Below are 16,310 nucleotides of genomic sequence, written 5' to 3'. Positions count from 1 at the left end.
AGAGAGAAATAGTAATAGCGTCTTTTTGTATGTTTTTTTAATGAACTACGAAAATAAGTTATGTTCTAAACACACGTTTAGATCTTATACGTTTTCTTCTATGCGTTCATTTTCACTTTTTGTGAATTTTGATGAATTTATGTAATAAAAAAAAGCACAAAGGCTTATTCCTTAAAGGTAATGTTAACTGACTAATATTATCTCATACAACAAAAAGTATAACATCTCATAAACTTGTGTCACACTCAGACCTAATTTTCGGCATTTATTCCAAAGGGATGGTTGAACAAACCAGAGGTAACTAATTTCCGGGTTCTAGGACTACAAACTGGCGAGCTCTATAATCGCTGTGATTTCATGCCCCCTGCTTTTGGTGAGATGGGGTAACTGGCAGTTAATCCAAGAAAGAAGACAAGTAGGCTACCAGTCCATTGCAATAAAAACGATTTATTTTAGCTTCCCCTGTAAACTAAAGTGCACTTTAAAATGCTCAATAATATTTATCCATCCAGTTAATTTCTCAGGCTTCGTTTCAACCTTGGCCAAAACTGCGGACCATGCATATTCTTCTCCTGTACCTTCACCCAAACATGCTGGACTGCTCTTCAAGACTGGTTTGCGATTTATTTTTCAAGATATTATATCATATACTGTATATGGTGCTATTATAAAATATTCAAATTCGGAATTTCTAACCAATATAATAAATATTGGCGATTTTTTATCGACAAAGTGACATTTACGAAGACTAACCCCAACTCTGTTTTCCAACATGAATTCCACATTTATACGGAATCCCTTAAATTGCTGAAGAACAAAAAAGTATGTAAACTTCAGACAACTGTTATGGATGCAAATCCGATTTCATGAGAACCCCTGCTACAGTATGTATTGTTGTCGTACTCTTTAATTTTTTTTTAAATTTTATGTATCCTATTATTTTCATTGTAAATCCTGCGCAGGCCTTTGTTTGTATGATATTGTGAAACTATTGTGCCTATTGTTGTAAATGTAATTATTGTGAATATTTTTTTCTTCTTCTTAAAACTTCTCATTTGATTAGAAGACATTACAATTTTACATAAAATAATAATGTTCACAGTTATTGTTTAAATCATCAAATGTAATTATGATTCATAAAAATGAAATATAATAATAACATTTTTTTTGACATAATAAATTACCAGACAGTTATTTGGACTGATTGAAACTAACATCAAAATGTTAATTTCAAGGTCCCTAAAGAAATAAAATAACTTACTACAACAAATTTGAACAGAAAGTTAGCAAAAATAGATACTATTTTGCTACTAAATTCCTGACATTTAATCGTAGTAAAAATGTATCGTCTTAGGTCAGTTAGGATCACCACTTTATTTTAAGAATGTAAAATGCCAGAATAATAGTAGAGAGTGATTTATTTAAGCTTGTATTTCTTTCATCACACTCCCAGTGGGTCAGAATTTGACATACACTCAATTAGTATTTGGTAGCATTGCCTTTAAATTGTTTAACTTGGGTCAAATGTTTCAGGTAGCCTTCTATAAGCTTCCCACAATAAGTTGTGTGAATATTGGCCCATTCCTCCTGACAGAGCTGGTGTAACTGAGTCAGGTTTTTAGGCCTCCTTGCTCGAACACGCTTTTTCAGTTCTGCCCACACATTTTCTATGGGATTGAGGTCAGGGCTTTGTGATGGCCACTCCAATACCTTGACTTTGTTGTCCTTAAGCCATTTTTCCACAACTTTGGAAGTATGCTTGGGGTCATTGTCCATTTGGAAGACCCACTTGCAACCAAGCTTTAACTGATGTCTTGAGATGTTGCTTCAATATTTCCATATCATTTTCTATCCTTGTGATGCCATCTATTTTGTGAAGTGCACCAGTCCCTCCTGCAGCAAAGCACCCCCACAACATTATGCTGCCACCCCCGTGCTTCACTGTTGGGAGGGTGTTCTTCTGCTTGCAAGCATCCCCCTTTTTCCTCCAAACATAACAATGGTCATTATGGCCAAACAATTATATTTTTGTTTCATCAGACCAGAGGATATTTCTCCAAAAAGTATGATCTTTGTCCCCATGTGTAGTTGCAAACCGTAGTCTGGCTTTTTAATGGTGGTTTAGGAGCAGTGGCTTCTTCCTTGCTGAGTGGCCTTTCAGGTTATGTCGATATAGGACTCGTTTTACTGTGGATATAGACACTTTTGTACCTGTTTCCTCCAGCATCTTCACAAGGTCCTTTGCTGTTGTTCTGGGATTGATTTGCACTTTTCTCACCAAAGTACGTTCATCTCTAGGAGACAGAAGACGTCTCCTTCCTGAGCGGTATGACGGCTGCGTGGTCGCATGGTGTTTATACTTGCGTACTATTGTTTGTACAGATGAACTTGGTACCTTCAGGCATTTGGAAATTGCTCCCAAGGATGAACCAGACTTGTGGAGGTCTACAATTTATGTTTTGAGGTCTTGGCTGATTTCTTTTTCCCATGATGTCAAGCAAAGAGGCACTGAGTTTAAAGGTAGGCCTTGAAAGACATCCACAGGTACACCTCCAATTGTCTCGAATGATGTCAATTAGCCTATCAGAAGCTTCTAAAGCCATGACATCGTTTTCTGGAATTTTCAAAGCTGTTTAATTGCACAGTCAACTTAGTGTATGTAAACTTCTGACCCACTGGAATTGTGATACAGTGAATAATATGTGAAATGATCTGTCTGTAAACAATTGTTGGAAAAATTACATGTGTCATGCACAAAGTATATGTACTAACCGACTTGCCAAAGCTATAGTTTGTTAACATGAAATTAGTTGAAAAACGAGTTTTAATGACTCCAGCCTAAGTGTATGTAAACTTCAGACTTCAACTGTTGTAAACAGTGAGTAGCAGCAGGGTAAAAACAAACGGGGGGTGTCAATGCAAATATTTGATTAATTGTTCAGCAGTCTTATGGCTTGGGGGTAGAAGATGTTAAAGAGGCTTTTGGACCTAGACTTGGCGCTCCGGTACCGCTTGCCGTGCGGTAGCAGAGTGAACAGTCTATGACTTGGATGATTGGAGTCTGATATTTTTGGGTCTTCCTCTTACACCACCTAGGATGTAGGTCCTGGATGGCAGGAAGCTTGGCCCCAGTGATGTACTGGGATATTTAAAAAAAAAAAAATTATTTCACCTTTATTTAACCAGGTAGGCTAGTTGAGAACAAGTTCTCATTTGCAACTGCGACCTGGCCAAGATAAAGCGTAGCAATTCGACACATACAACAACACAGAGTTACACATGGAATAAACAAAACATACAGTCAATAATACAGTAGAACAAAAGAAAACAAAAAGTCTATATATAGTGAGTGCAAATGAGGTAAGTTGAGGAAATAAATAGGCCATGGTGGCGAAGTAATTACTATATAGCAAATAAACACTGGAATGGTAGATCGGCAGAAGATGAATGTGCAAGTAGAGATACTGGGGTGCAAAGGAGCAAAATAAATAAATACCAGTATGGTGATGAGGTAGGTAGATAGATGGGCTGTTTACAGATGGGCTATGTACAGGTGCAGTGATCTCTAAGCTGCTCTGACAGGTGGTGCTTAAAGCTAGTGAGGGAGATGTGAGTCTCCAGCTTCGAAGATTTTTGCAATTTGTTCCAGTCATGGGCAGCAGAGAACTGGAAGGAAAGACGACCAAAGGAGGAATTGGCTTTGGGGGTGACCCGTGAGATATACCTGCTGGAGCGCGTGCTACGAGTGGGTGCTGCTATGGTGACCAGTGAGCTGAGATAAGGCGGGGCTTTACCTAGCAGAGACTTGTAGATAACCTGTAGCCAGTGGGTTTGGCAACGAGTATGAAGCGAGGGCCAACCAACGAGAGCGTACAGGTCGCAATGGTGGGTAGTATATGGGGCTTTGGTGACAAAACGGATGGCAATGTGATAGACTGCATCCAGTTTGTTGAGTAGCGTGTTGGAGGCTATTTTATAGATGACATCACCGAAGTCGAGGATCAGTAGGATGGTCAGTTTTACGAGGGTATGTTTGGCAGCATGAGTGAAGGATGCTTTGTTGCGATATAGGAGGCCGATTCTAGATTTAATATTGGATTGGAGATATTTAATGTGAGTCTGGAAGTAGAGTTTACAGTCTAACCAGACACCCAGGTATTTGTAGTTGTCCACGTATTCTAAGTCAGAGCCGTCCAGAGTAGTGATGCTGGACGGGCGAGCAGGTGCGGGCAGTGATCGATTGAATAGCATACATTTAGTTTTACTTGCGTTTAAGAGCAGTTTGAGACCATGGAAGGAGAGTTGTATGGCATTGAAGCTCGTCTGGAGGTTAGTTAACACAGTGTCCAAGGAGGGGCCAGATGTATACAGAATGGTGTCGTCTGCGTAGAGGTGGATCAGAGAATCACCAGCAGCAAGAGCAACATAATTGATATATACAGAAAAGAGAGTCGGCCCGAGAATTGAACCCTTGTGGCACACCCATAGAGACTGTCAGAGGTCCGGACAACGGTTCCTCCGATTTGACACACTGAACTCGATCAGAGAAGTAGTTGGTAAACCAGTGTCGTGGTAACATTTAGGTAACATTTAGGTAACATTTATAAATAAGATGTTTTATTCATTTTATAGCATGCTTATGTGGAAAAAGTTACTTGGGCCCAGAGAGGGGAGAGGTCTGGTTAGTCTTATCTGTGAATGAGTCATATGTTAACTTATATTTTAAACCATGTGAAGGGATGATTGAGGGGGAACCAATTATCTCTTGGCTCCACAATGTCTGTGTGCCAGTCACTGTCTCTCTGTGATCTTGTCCAGGAGGGGGTGTATTTAATATATGCCATTGGAAGAGGTAGTGTTTTTGGTTCTGATTGGTACCAAGAGCGAGATAAGAACATAGTTTAGGAGACCAAAGCTGAACGATAATTTATAGCCAATGCTGTCTGGCTATGTGTGTCTTTGCTATAAAGGATCTCAGTTGCAATGTGTAAGCACTCTCAGAGAATTCATTTATAGACACTGAATTGATCTGAGAGTCACAGGGTTGTGATGGAGCTCATATAATTAAATATGGACTTTATGATAACTCTGTCTTGTGTGTGGTTTGCTTTCTTGTGATTTGGTAATACAGGAAATTTCCACTACACCAGGCGAGGCAATCATTTGAGAAACCAAGGCTGTCGAGTCTGCCAATAAGAATGTTGTGATTGACAGAGTCGAAAGCCTTGGCCAGGTCGATGAATACGGCTGCACAGTAATGTCTCTTATCGATGGTGGTTATGATGTCGTTTAGAACCTTGAGTGTGGCTGAGGTGCACCCATGACCAGCTCTGAAACCAGATTGCATAGCGGAGAAGGTATGGTGGGATTCGAAATGGTCAGTAATCTGTTTGTTAACTTGGCTTTCGAAGACCTTAGAAAGACAGGGTAAGATATATGTCTGTAGCAGTTTGGGTCTAGAGGGTCACCCCCTTTGAAGAGGGGGATTACCGCGGCAGCTTTCCAATCTTTGGGAATCTCAGACGATACGAAAGAGAGGTTGAACAGGCTAGTAATAGGGGTTGCAACAATTTTGGCAGATAATTTTAGAAAGAGAGGGGCCAGATTGTCTAGCCCGGTTGATTTGTAGGGGTCCAGATTTTGCAGCTCTTTCAGAACATCAGCTATCTGGATTTGGGTAAAGGAGAAATGGTGGGGGCTTTGGCGGGTTGCTGTGGAGGGTGCCGGGCAGTTGACCGGGGTAGGGGTAGCCATGTGGAAAGCATGGCCAGCCGTAGAGAAATGCTTCTTGAAATTCTCAATTATAGTGGATTTATCGGTGTTGACAGTGTTTCCTAGCCTCAGAGCAGTGGGCAGCTGGGAGGAGGTGCTCTTATTCTCCATGAACTTTACAGTGTCCCCAAACTTTTTTGAGTTAGTACTACAGGATGCAAATTTCTGTTTGAAAAAGCTTGCCTTAGCTTTTCTAACTGCCTGTGTATATTTGTTCCTAACTTCCCTGAAAAGTTGCATATCACGGGGGCTATTCGATGCTAATGCAGAACCCCACAGGATGTTTTTGTGCTGGTCAAGGGTGGAGTGAACCAAGGACTATATCTATTCCTAGTTCTATTTTTTTGAGAGGGGCATGCTTATTTAAGTTTGTGAGGAAGGCACTTTTAAAGAATAGCCAGGCATCATCTACTGACGGGATGAGGTCAATATCATTCCAGGATACCTGGGCCAGGTCAATTAGAAAGGCCTGCTCGCAGAAGTGTTTCAGGGAGCGTTTGACAGTGATGAGGGGTGGCCGTTTGGTCGCAGACCCATTACGGATGCAGGCAATGAGGCAGTGATCCCTGAGATCTTGATTGAAAACAGCAGAGGTGCATTTGGAGGGCGTGTTAGTTAGGATGACATCTATGAGGGTGCCCGTGTTTACTGATTTGGGGTTGTACCTGGTAGGTTCATTGATAATTTGTGTGAGATTGAGGGCATCAAGCTTGGATTGTAGGTTGGCTGGGGTGTTAAGCATGTCCCAGTTTAGGTCACCTAGCACGAGCTCAGAGGATAGATGGGGGGCAATCAATTCACATATGGTATCGAGGGCACAGCTGGGGCAGAGGGAGGTCTATAGCAAGCGGCAACAGTGAGAGACTTGCTTCTGGAAAGGTTAATTTTTAGAAGTAGAAGCTCAAATTGTTTGGGTACAGACTTAGATAGTAATACAGAACTCTGCAGGCTATCTTTGCAGTAGATTGCAACACCTCCCTCTTTGGCAGTTCTATCTTGGCGGAAAACGTTATAGTTAGCGATGGAGATTTCAGGGTTTTTGGTGGTTTTCCTAAGCCAGGATTCAGACACGGCTAAGACATCTGGGTTGGCAGAGTGTGCTAAAGCAGTGAGTAAAACAAACATAGCAAGCAGTTAGCAGACCGGGCAGGCAAGCTAGCAGTTAGCAGACCGGGTTAGCAAGCAGATAGCAGGGACTAGCAAGTTAGCCTTTGGGGGACGTCGCAATGGGGGTAAGTCTGTTTTTGCCTCTTCGTGCTGTGACGTCGATAGACAAGTCGTGGAATTAGTAGGGTTCCAAGTAGCTCTAGGTATCTAGCAGGCCTAGCTGGTTAGCAGAATGGGTCTTCAGCTGGCGTCGCGCCTGAGGGGCCTGTTGGAGTCCTTGGGCAGATTATGTCGGTATTCCAGTCGTAGGGGATCTGCCAGGTTCCGTGCCCCATACCAGCTATAGAAGGGTTCCGGATATTGTAGCCCAGTAATATGCTTCGGTGGTATTACAGGAGCCCTGGCTGAGCTAGCTTCAAGCTAATCGGTGCTTGCTCTGGGATGGAAACGCTAGCCAGGAGTAGTCATCCGGGATTTCGGTTAGCTAGTTGTGAAGATCCAGATGAAAATGTTCAGTTTGCGGTAGGAATCCGGGCATAAAAATAATAGGTCCGTTATGCTCTGGTTAGAGTCACGTTGTTTGAACTGGCGAGAGCTTTCCGAGCTGAAGGTTAGCTGATGACCGCTGGCAATGGTTTGCTGACTGATAGCTGGTAGTTAGCTGGCTAGCTTCAGTTGAGGGATTCCAGATCCGAAGTAATTATAAATACTTTTGGGAAAAAAGCAGATCCACGCCACATTGGCTGAGGCGGGTTGCAGGAGAGTATTTAGAAGTTGAGGTTTAGCAAAATATTTTAAAAGATTTGCGAAGAAAAAGATGTAAAACGATATATACAAGGGACGACAGGACAAAGATGTCTGACTGCTACGCCATCTTGGATCAATACGCACTACCCTTTGTAGCGCCTAACGGTCGGATGACCAGCTGGTGCCATACTAGGTGGTAATGCAACATGTCAGGATGCTCTCGATGGTGCAGCTGATGAACTTTAAAAAAAAATGTACATTTTACCCCGTTTTCTCCCCAATTTTGTGGTATCCAATTGTTTAGTAGCGACTATCTTGTCTCATCGCTACAACTCCCGTACGTGCTCGGGAGAGATAAAGGTTGAAAGTAATGCGTCCTCCGACACACAACCCAACCAAGCCGCACTGCTTCTTAACACAGGGCGCATCCAACCCGGAAGCAAGCCGCATCAATGTGTCGGAGGAAACACTGTGCACCTGGCAACCTTGGTTAGCGTGCACTGCGCCCTGCCCGCCACAGGAGTCGCTGGTGCGCGATGAGACAAGGATATCCCTACCGGCCATCCCCTCCCTAACCCAGGCAACGCTAGGCCAATTGTGCGTCGCCCCACGGACCTCCTGGTCGCGGCCGGTTACGACAGAGCCTGGGTGCAAACCCAGAGTCTCTGGTGGCACAGCTGGCGCTGCAGTACAGCGCCCTTAACCACTGCGCCACCCGGGAGGCCGCTGATGAACTTTTTGAGGATCTGGGGACCCATGCCAAATCTTCTTAGTCTCCTGAGGGAGAAAAGGTGTTGTCGTACCATCTTCACAACATTCTTGGTGAGTTTGGACCATGATAGTTTGTTGATGATGTCGACATTAAGGAACTTGAAACTCTCGACCGCTCCACTACAGCCCTGTCGATGTGAATGAAGGGCATGTTCGGCCTTCCTTTTCCTGTAGTCCATGATCATCTCCTTTGTCTTACTCACGTTGAGGGAGAGGTTGTTGTCCTGGCACCACACAGCCAGGTCTCTGATCTCCTCCCTATAGGCTGTCTCATCATTGATCATTGGCAGATGTGTTGTTGCCTACCCTTACCACCTGGGGGAGTCCCGTATGGAAGTCCAGGATTCAGTTGCAGAGGGAGGTGTTTAGTCCCAGGGTCCTTAGCTTAGTGATGAGCTTTGTGGGCACTATGGTGTTGAACGCTGAGCTGTAGTCAAAGAACAGCATTGTCACATAGGTGTTCCTTTTGTCCAGGTGGGAAAGAACAGTGTAGAGTGCGATTGAGATTGTGCCATCTGTGGATCTATTGGTGCGGTATACAAATTGGAGTAGGTCTAGGGTTTCCGGGATGATGGTGTTGATGTGAGCCTTGTCTAGCCTTTCAAAACACTTCATGCCTACGGGGCGGTAGTTATTTAGGCAGGTTACATTCGCTTTCTTGGGCACAGGGACTATGGTGGTCTGCTTGAAACAGGTAGGTATTACAGACTCGGTCAGGGATTGAAAATGTCAGTGAAGACACTTGCCAGTTGGTCCGCGCATGCTCTGAGTACACATACTGATAATCCTTCTGGCCCCGCGGCCTTGTGAATGTTGACCTGTTCAATGGTCTTGCTCACATCGGCTACGGAGAGCGTGATTACATAGTCATCTGGCACAGTTGGTGCTGTCATGCATGCTTCAGTGTTGCTTGCCTCGAAGCAAGCATAAAAGTAGCTCGCAGATGGGTTTTCCTTTGTAGTCTGTAATAGTTTTCATAGCGGGATTTCTTATAAGTGTCCGGATTAGTGTCCCTCTCCTTGAAAGCAGCAGCTCTAGCCTTTAGCTTGGTGCGATTTTGCCTGTAATTCATTGCTTCTGGTTGGGATATGTACGTACGGTCACTGTGGGGACGACGTCGTCGATGCACTTATTGATGTAGCCGGTGACTGAGTTGGTATACTCCTCAATGCCATTGGATGAATCCCGGAACTTATTCCAGTCTGTGCTAGCAAAGCAGTACTGTAGCGTAGCATCTGTGTCATCTGACCACTTCCATATTGAGCGAGTCACTCGTACTTCCTGCTTTAGTTTTTGCTTGTAAGCAGGAATCAGGAGGATTCGGCGTGCAAGGCAGAGCTTTGTATGCGTCTCTGTGTGTGGAGTAAAGGTGGTCAACTTTGTTCCCCTCTGGTTGTTCATGACATGCTAGTAGAAATTTGGTAAAACAGATTTAATGATGCAGTCAACTCCATGCTTGAAAATATGAAGAGTGGTACTCAGTGATGCGTTGTGTTTACACATTTTTTTGCAGTTTTACTTTTAGTGTCTTACTGCAAACAGGATGTATATTTTGGAATATTTTAATTCTGCACAGACTTCAGTCTTTTCATTCTGTCATTTAGGTTAGAATTGTGGAGGGACTACAATGTTGTTGATTCATTCTCAGTTTTCTCCTATCACAGCCATTGAACTATTTTAAAGTCACCATTGGCCACATGGATTCCCTGAGCTGTTTCCTTCCTCTCTGGCGACTGAGTAAGTAAGGATGCCTGTATCTTTGTAGTGACTGGGTGTATGGATACACCATCCAAAGTGTAATTAGTAATTTCATTTTTACACATCTACCAATAGGTGCTATTCTTTGCAAGGCACTGGAAAGCCTCCCTGGTCTTTCTGTTTTTATTTTATTTTTTACCCATCTACCAATAGGTGCCCTTCTTTGTGAGGCCTTGACAAAACTTCTTCTTGGTGTTTGTGGTTCAATCTGTGTTTGAAATTCACTGCTCGACTGAGGGACATTACAGATGTGTGGGATACAGAGATAAGGTAGTCATTCAAAAATCATGTTAACCACTATTATTGCACACAGAGTGAGTCCATGCAACTTATTATATGACTGGTATTTTTTACTCCTGAAGTTATTTAGGCTTTCCATAAGAATGGGTTGAATACTTATTGATTCAAGACATTTCAGCTTCTCATTTTTTTATTCATTTGTAAAAAAAATTTTTAGAAAAACATAAATCCACGTTGATATTATGAGCTATTGTGTAACCCAAAATCTAACCCTAATTCTCAATTTGATCAAATTTAAAATTCAGGCTTCAACACAACTAAATGTGGAAAAAGTCAAGGGTTGTGGAGACTCTCTAAAGACACTGCATAGCCTGATTCAACAAAGGGACAGAAGAAGCAGTAGCAATGAAGTAGAAAATGGAGGGAGGAGGCTCGCGGACTGGTCATACCTCAGGAAGTGTCTGTATATGGTGGTTGGAAGAGTGCGCTTGTTTGAAATGGAAAAGCTTCTCGGTAGCTATTGACAAAGAAGAACATCAAGACAAAGTAGCTGCTTTAGAAGTGGGAAGCACTGTTGAGCGCTACATCCTGAGGGGTTTGTGCTGATTGAGATTGTGACAGCCGGTTAAATGATGTCCCTTGAGAGGGCAAGAACAAGATGTCAGGATGTATGTCAGGAGAAGTGCAGTATTATCATAAGTAGATGTATACTTGGAATACGGAGGAGGAATGGAGGGAAAAAGAGGCAAAGGAGTTCGAAGAGAGAGAGGGAGGAAGAGGTTGAGCCTGAGTAGGTTAAACATGGTGGGGAAAAGGAGATTATTTGTTAAAGAAGAATGATAGAAAGTGTAAGCAGAGTCGGCTGTACGTCAGATCGAAGACAGGAGGAGAAATGGAAGTGAACGAGGGAAAAGTATTGGGAGGTGGTAGGTCTGGTGAAGTTCTCAGAGCCCAGAATAAAGTTGAGTCTTTGACAGTAGGAGTGAAAAGTGGACCCTTGCCTTTTGGCTGATCCATTTGTGGTTTCAGGGTGGGTGAAAACAGAGGTGGGTGCTGTGGAATCGGTGAAGGTAACCAGAAGTGGCCTTGTGATAATTGCTTGGGTTTCTGCTTGTCAGAGGAAGCAGGTGCTCCGTGTTAAACGAATGGGGACAAGAGATGTGAATTATTTTGCTCTCAAGGAAATGGTGCCATTGAGAGGAGTCTTTACTGGGGTAGCGGTAAATGTGAAAGTTGACCAACGGAAGGGGAAGATTAATGGTGTTTGTGATGCTCGTCCTTTGGTGCGATGCAGACAGGGTGGCGTGAGTGGTGAAACGGAAGAGTTGTTGTCTGTCCTTTTGCATTTTGAAGTTGACACTGCCTAACAAAGTGCTGTTAGGATAATAAATTATCCCGTATGAGCTTTGTGCCAAATACATTAAGTTGTTATAGGTGTCAAGCTTATGGGCATGTTGCAGCGGTGTGTAGGAGGGAGGTTCCTAGGTGTGAGAAATGTGCAGAAGGGCATGAGAGAAAGGAATGTGTAGCATTGGGGAAAATAGTGGTATGTGTTAATTGTAGGGGTGCCCATGGGGCTGTGGATCAGAAATGTCCGGTGTAAGAGCGGCAGATTGAGGTTTCCAGGTTTAGAGTAGTGCAGAAGTTGTTGTATGCTGAAGCAATGAAGAAAGTAGAGGAAGATGGATCAAGGAGGAGGGATCCTGAGAGGAGTGGTGTGAATAGTACATCTGTACAAGGATAGGCCAACAAGTGATATGTTTCAGTAAGATTGGATTTTTAGCATTTATAGCAATGGTTATCAACTGTACTGCAGGGATAGAATGTAAGTCGCAGAAAATTTAGGTTGTGGTGGCAGCTGCAGAGAGGTATTTGGATGTGCAAGACTGGACTTCAGAAGAGTTACAAGGTATGTTAAGTGGTGGTATCCCATCCTTTCAAGCTGTTGGCCTGAGGTAGAACTAAATTGATTTAAACAGTTGAGTAGGATGGTGAGTTTTTAGTGAGGGTAGGGTATTTATTTATTTATTCTTATTTATTTTTTAATTCTCAAGCAAAGTCTAAGGGAGTTATATTCCAGTCTAGTAGGTGGCGGTAATGCAACATTTATTGGATGCCAACCGCCGTTAAACCTCATCGACAAAGAAGAAGATTTAACAAAGGACTCCATGACGGGTCTTGATAGAACCAAGCAGCCAAGAAGAAAAAAAACAGTCCGTGTTTTGCGATTCGCGCCAAGTTGAAAGCGCGAGCTCTCATCTCTTCCTTTCCTTTGTGTATGTTCCTGTAGGGGCGTGCGAAGCGGGTTAAATTCTTGGCGACTAAGGCAACTTGATACGGCTACTTTTCTCCCAAACATCTGTACACACCGTATGCAACCATGTCCGTCAGCGTAGAGTCTGGATTTTCAAACGACGAGGTGCTGAACATTCGTTACCCTCTCCACCGGGCGTGCAGGGATGGAGACGTTGTTGCTTTGTGTTCGCTTCTTCAGTGCACCACAAACCAAGCAGACCTCATCACGGAAGACTCCGTCTATGGCTGGAGTCCCATTCATTGGGCAGCACATTTTGGAAAGGTAGCTTGCAAACATTCTAAAACCAATAGAGAGATTATTAATATTGTCACATTGTTAGCAGGCGTAAATCTAGCAAGAAATGCTATTATCATTTTCGAAAGAAGATTTTCCGATTTGTGATGCTAATCCGATACATTGATACTTAAATAAATGGTATGTATATTTGTATCTAAAACGTTCCAATGTAGCAAGCTGTCTAGCTGAACAGCGATTTACGTCATTTGTCTCAACAGTCATAAGAATGTTTTCTAATATTTTCTAATTGTTAGGTGTTTGTTCATCTCCATAATGTGAAATCAAATGTTATCACCTAATGTCGTGAAACGTGCGTGCATTCACACCTGAAAGCAAAGATTGTGTGAATGTACAGCTATGTAATATCGACATTGATTGTCCTAATAGTGCATTCGGGCTGCTGTTGAAGCCTTAGTTGTCAGTATTTCAGTTGGGCCATAGCGCTAACGTTAGTCTTCCCGAGAAAGTAGCTAGTCTTCCCGAGAAAGTAGCTAGTCTTCCCTTCCTGTCAGTTTATTTCAGGAAATGTCCAATATTTTATAAAGCACTGCATCGTTTTCTATTGGCTGTGCATGGGCCAATGGCAAACAACCCGCCAACAATATCTACAGTTGAAACAACTTGCACGTACCTGCTCTGCATACTGTGCTGTGCTCATGGAACAAACCATTTTCTCAAAAGTCTTCCATGACTGTGGCATTGCTTTATTCAAACTTTGTTTTACAAGTATATCCCATTAAAAAATTACGTAACCCCCCCAAAAAATATATATTTCGAACTTTTGACTTGTTTAATTGAAATGTACTGACAGGCTCCCAACTGAGAGCACTGGTACTCACAACTTTAAGAAGTTAAGAACGCAACATTACATTTAGGAGCATCAGAATTGTTTTATTTGTATCGGTTGAATTCTAGCTACTTCTGAAGCACATGCTGTGCCCAAGATAAACAATATTTAACTGTGTAAAAGCTACAATTTTTTAAAATTAAACAGTAATGTGTAATATGAGGTTTCAACATGTAAAATCAAAATTTTTCTATTGCAATACATTCTAGAACATTTACACGGTGTCTGTAAGAAGTCAAGTTTCTGATGACAACATGCTAGAGATCTGTCATTCATATATTGCTATGGTCATAGATCTCCTGAAGAAGCTTTTCCTTTTTTTTTGTGCCCCCAAATGTAGGGATATACTGGTAATGTTACCAGGTTGTTAACTAGCTAATGAGGTCACAAACATGACTGAACAATGTGTAAAACAAATGGTTAAACTTGCCCGTAATTAGCTTTAGAACAACCTGTGACATGGTTTATGAATAAAGGGGTTTGTTTTTCTGGCCGGGTTACCCCAGTGGGAAGAATTTGAGCCGGGTGTAATGTGATTACATTTGTTTTAGAACCGGGCTGCCTCCTGGGGGTGAGCCAGGTGCCACGCTCTGGCCTATGGTGTCTGCTCAAAACTCTGCTCAAAACAAAAGGGAATAATTACAGTGGTTTAAAAATACTTAAATGATACTTAAGTTGTTTTTTGGGGTATCTGTACTTTACTATTTATATTTGACAACTTACTTCTACATTCCTAAAGAAAATAATGTTTTTTACTCCATACATTTTCCCTGACACCCAAAAGTACTCATTACATTTTGAATGCTTAGCAGGACATGAATGCTCTTATTTGTTAAACTTATCTATAGATCATCCCTGGTATAACCTACTGAATCTGATCTGGTGGACTCACTAAACACACATGCTTAGTTTGTAAATTATGTTGGCGTGTGCCCCTGGCTATCGGCAAAAAAATCAAATTAAGGTGCCGTCTGGTTTGCTTAATATGAGGAACTTTAAATTTTATACTTTTACTACTGACAAAGTATATTTTCACAATTACATTTAGACTTTTACTCAAGTAGTATTTTACTGGGTGACATAATTGAGCAATTTTCTAATTAAGTTCTCTTTACTTTTACTCAACTATGACGATTGGGTGCTTTTTCCACCACTGCGTAATTAAGTGATGAGTAGGATTCTGTTTTCATATGGAAAAGTGATTCATTTTGAAAAAATCGCTGTATCGGCCATTCCAATCATAACTAGTTTTGAAGTTTCAAACATTTATTTAATGGACAATAGATGCATGTTCGTGGACGATGCACCATGCTGCCTTGTTGATAACATGACCGAGCGGTGCAGATTTCTGTTTGATTTGTGAATGGCGCTCCTCCCTCCCTGCTTTCGCTCAGTGGCGTGACGGGCCATTGCTTGGTTCAACCTGGGCCAGCGTAATAGAGCTCCCTCAATATAAAATACATGCCCACAATCCTCGACAGGAAGAAAAAAATATTGCGCTGGTGATATGAGTCAGATCTTTTTAAAGAGATGGTTAGGGATTTTGGCAAGGAGGGCCTTTATCTACTTTCCCAGAGTCAGATGAACTTGTGGCTACCATTTTTATGTCTGTTTCCAGTATGAAGGAAGGTAGAGGTCGTTTTGTGAGCATTGGCTAGCGTTAGCATTGGCTAGTGCAATGACTGGAAGTCTATCTGCTAGCATGCAAAACTACCTCTAACTTCCTTCATACTGGACATAGAGACAAAAATGGTATCCACAAGGTCATCGGACTCTAAGGAAGTAAAGGGCCTAATTGCCAAAATCCTCAAAGTACAGTGCCTTGGGAAAGTATTCAGACCCCTTGACTTTTTCCACATTTTTATTATGTTAGCCTTATTCTAAAATTGATTAAATTTAATTTTTCATTCTACACAATGCCCCATAATGACAAAGCGAAAACAGATAAAAAAAATACGTTTTCCCAATCTATTAAACATAAACATAAATACCTTACATAACTATTCCGACCCTTTGCTAGGACACTCGAAATTGAGCTCAGGTGCATACTGTTTCCCCTGATCATCCTTGATTTTTCTACAACTTGATTGGAGTCCACCTGTGCTAAATTCAATTAATTGGACATGATTTGGACAGGCACACACCTGTCTATATAAGGTCCCACAGTTGACAGTGCACGTCAGAGCAAAAACCAAGCCATAAGGTCGAAGGAATTGTCTGTTGAGCTCAGAGACAGGATTGTGTCAAGGCACAGATCTGGGGAAGGGTACCAAAACTTTTCTGCAGCATTGAAGGTCTCCAAGAATACAGTGGCCTCCATCATTCTTAAATGGAAGAAGTTTGGAAACACCAAGACTCTTCCTAGAGAAGGCCGCCCGGCCAAACTGAGCAATCGGAGGAGGGCTTTGCTCAGGGAGGTGACTAAGAACCCGATGGTCACTGACAGAGCTCCAGAGTTCTTCTGTGGAGATGGTT

At 42.3% G+C, this 16,310-nt stretch overlaps 1 protein-coding gene across 6 annotated transcripts in view; it reads left to right on the top strand.

Moving 5' to 3' along the window:
• The first annotated feature begins 349 nt into the window (after nucleotides 1-349).
• The window catches only part of ankrd10a (ankyrin repeat domain 10a), a 51,491-nt gene continuing 35,530 nt past the window's right edge, over nucleotides 350-16,310 (top strand). For 2 of the 6 annotated variants that reach the window (XM_090240543.1, XM_021608986.3), the window contains exon 1: nucleotides 12,540-12,973. In XM_090240543.1, coding sequence (XP_090096669.1) covers nucleotides 12,776-12,973 — 198 coding nt within the window. In that variant the 5' untranslated portion in view covers nucleotides 12,540-12,775. Of the gene's footprint in view, nucleotides 615-12,517; nucleotides 12,974-16,310 lie in introns of those variants that run through there. The other 4 variants (XM_090240544.1, XM_036983102.2, XM_021608985.3 and 1 more) reach the window with 4 other exon arrangements.

The sequence above is a fragment of the Oncorhynchus mykiss genome, chromosome 7 (assembly GCF_057628025.1).
Source record: "Oncorhynchus mykiss isolate SJ-2025 chromosome 7, ASM5762802v1, whole genome shotgun sequence".
Lineage (NCBI taxonomy): Eukaryota > Metazoa > Chordata > Actinopteri > Salmoniformes > Salmonidae > Oncorhynchus > Oncorhynchus mykiss.
The sequence above is the reverse complement of the archived record's forward strand: the minus strand, read 5'-3'. Positions and strand labels throughout refer to the sequence as shown.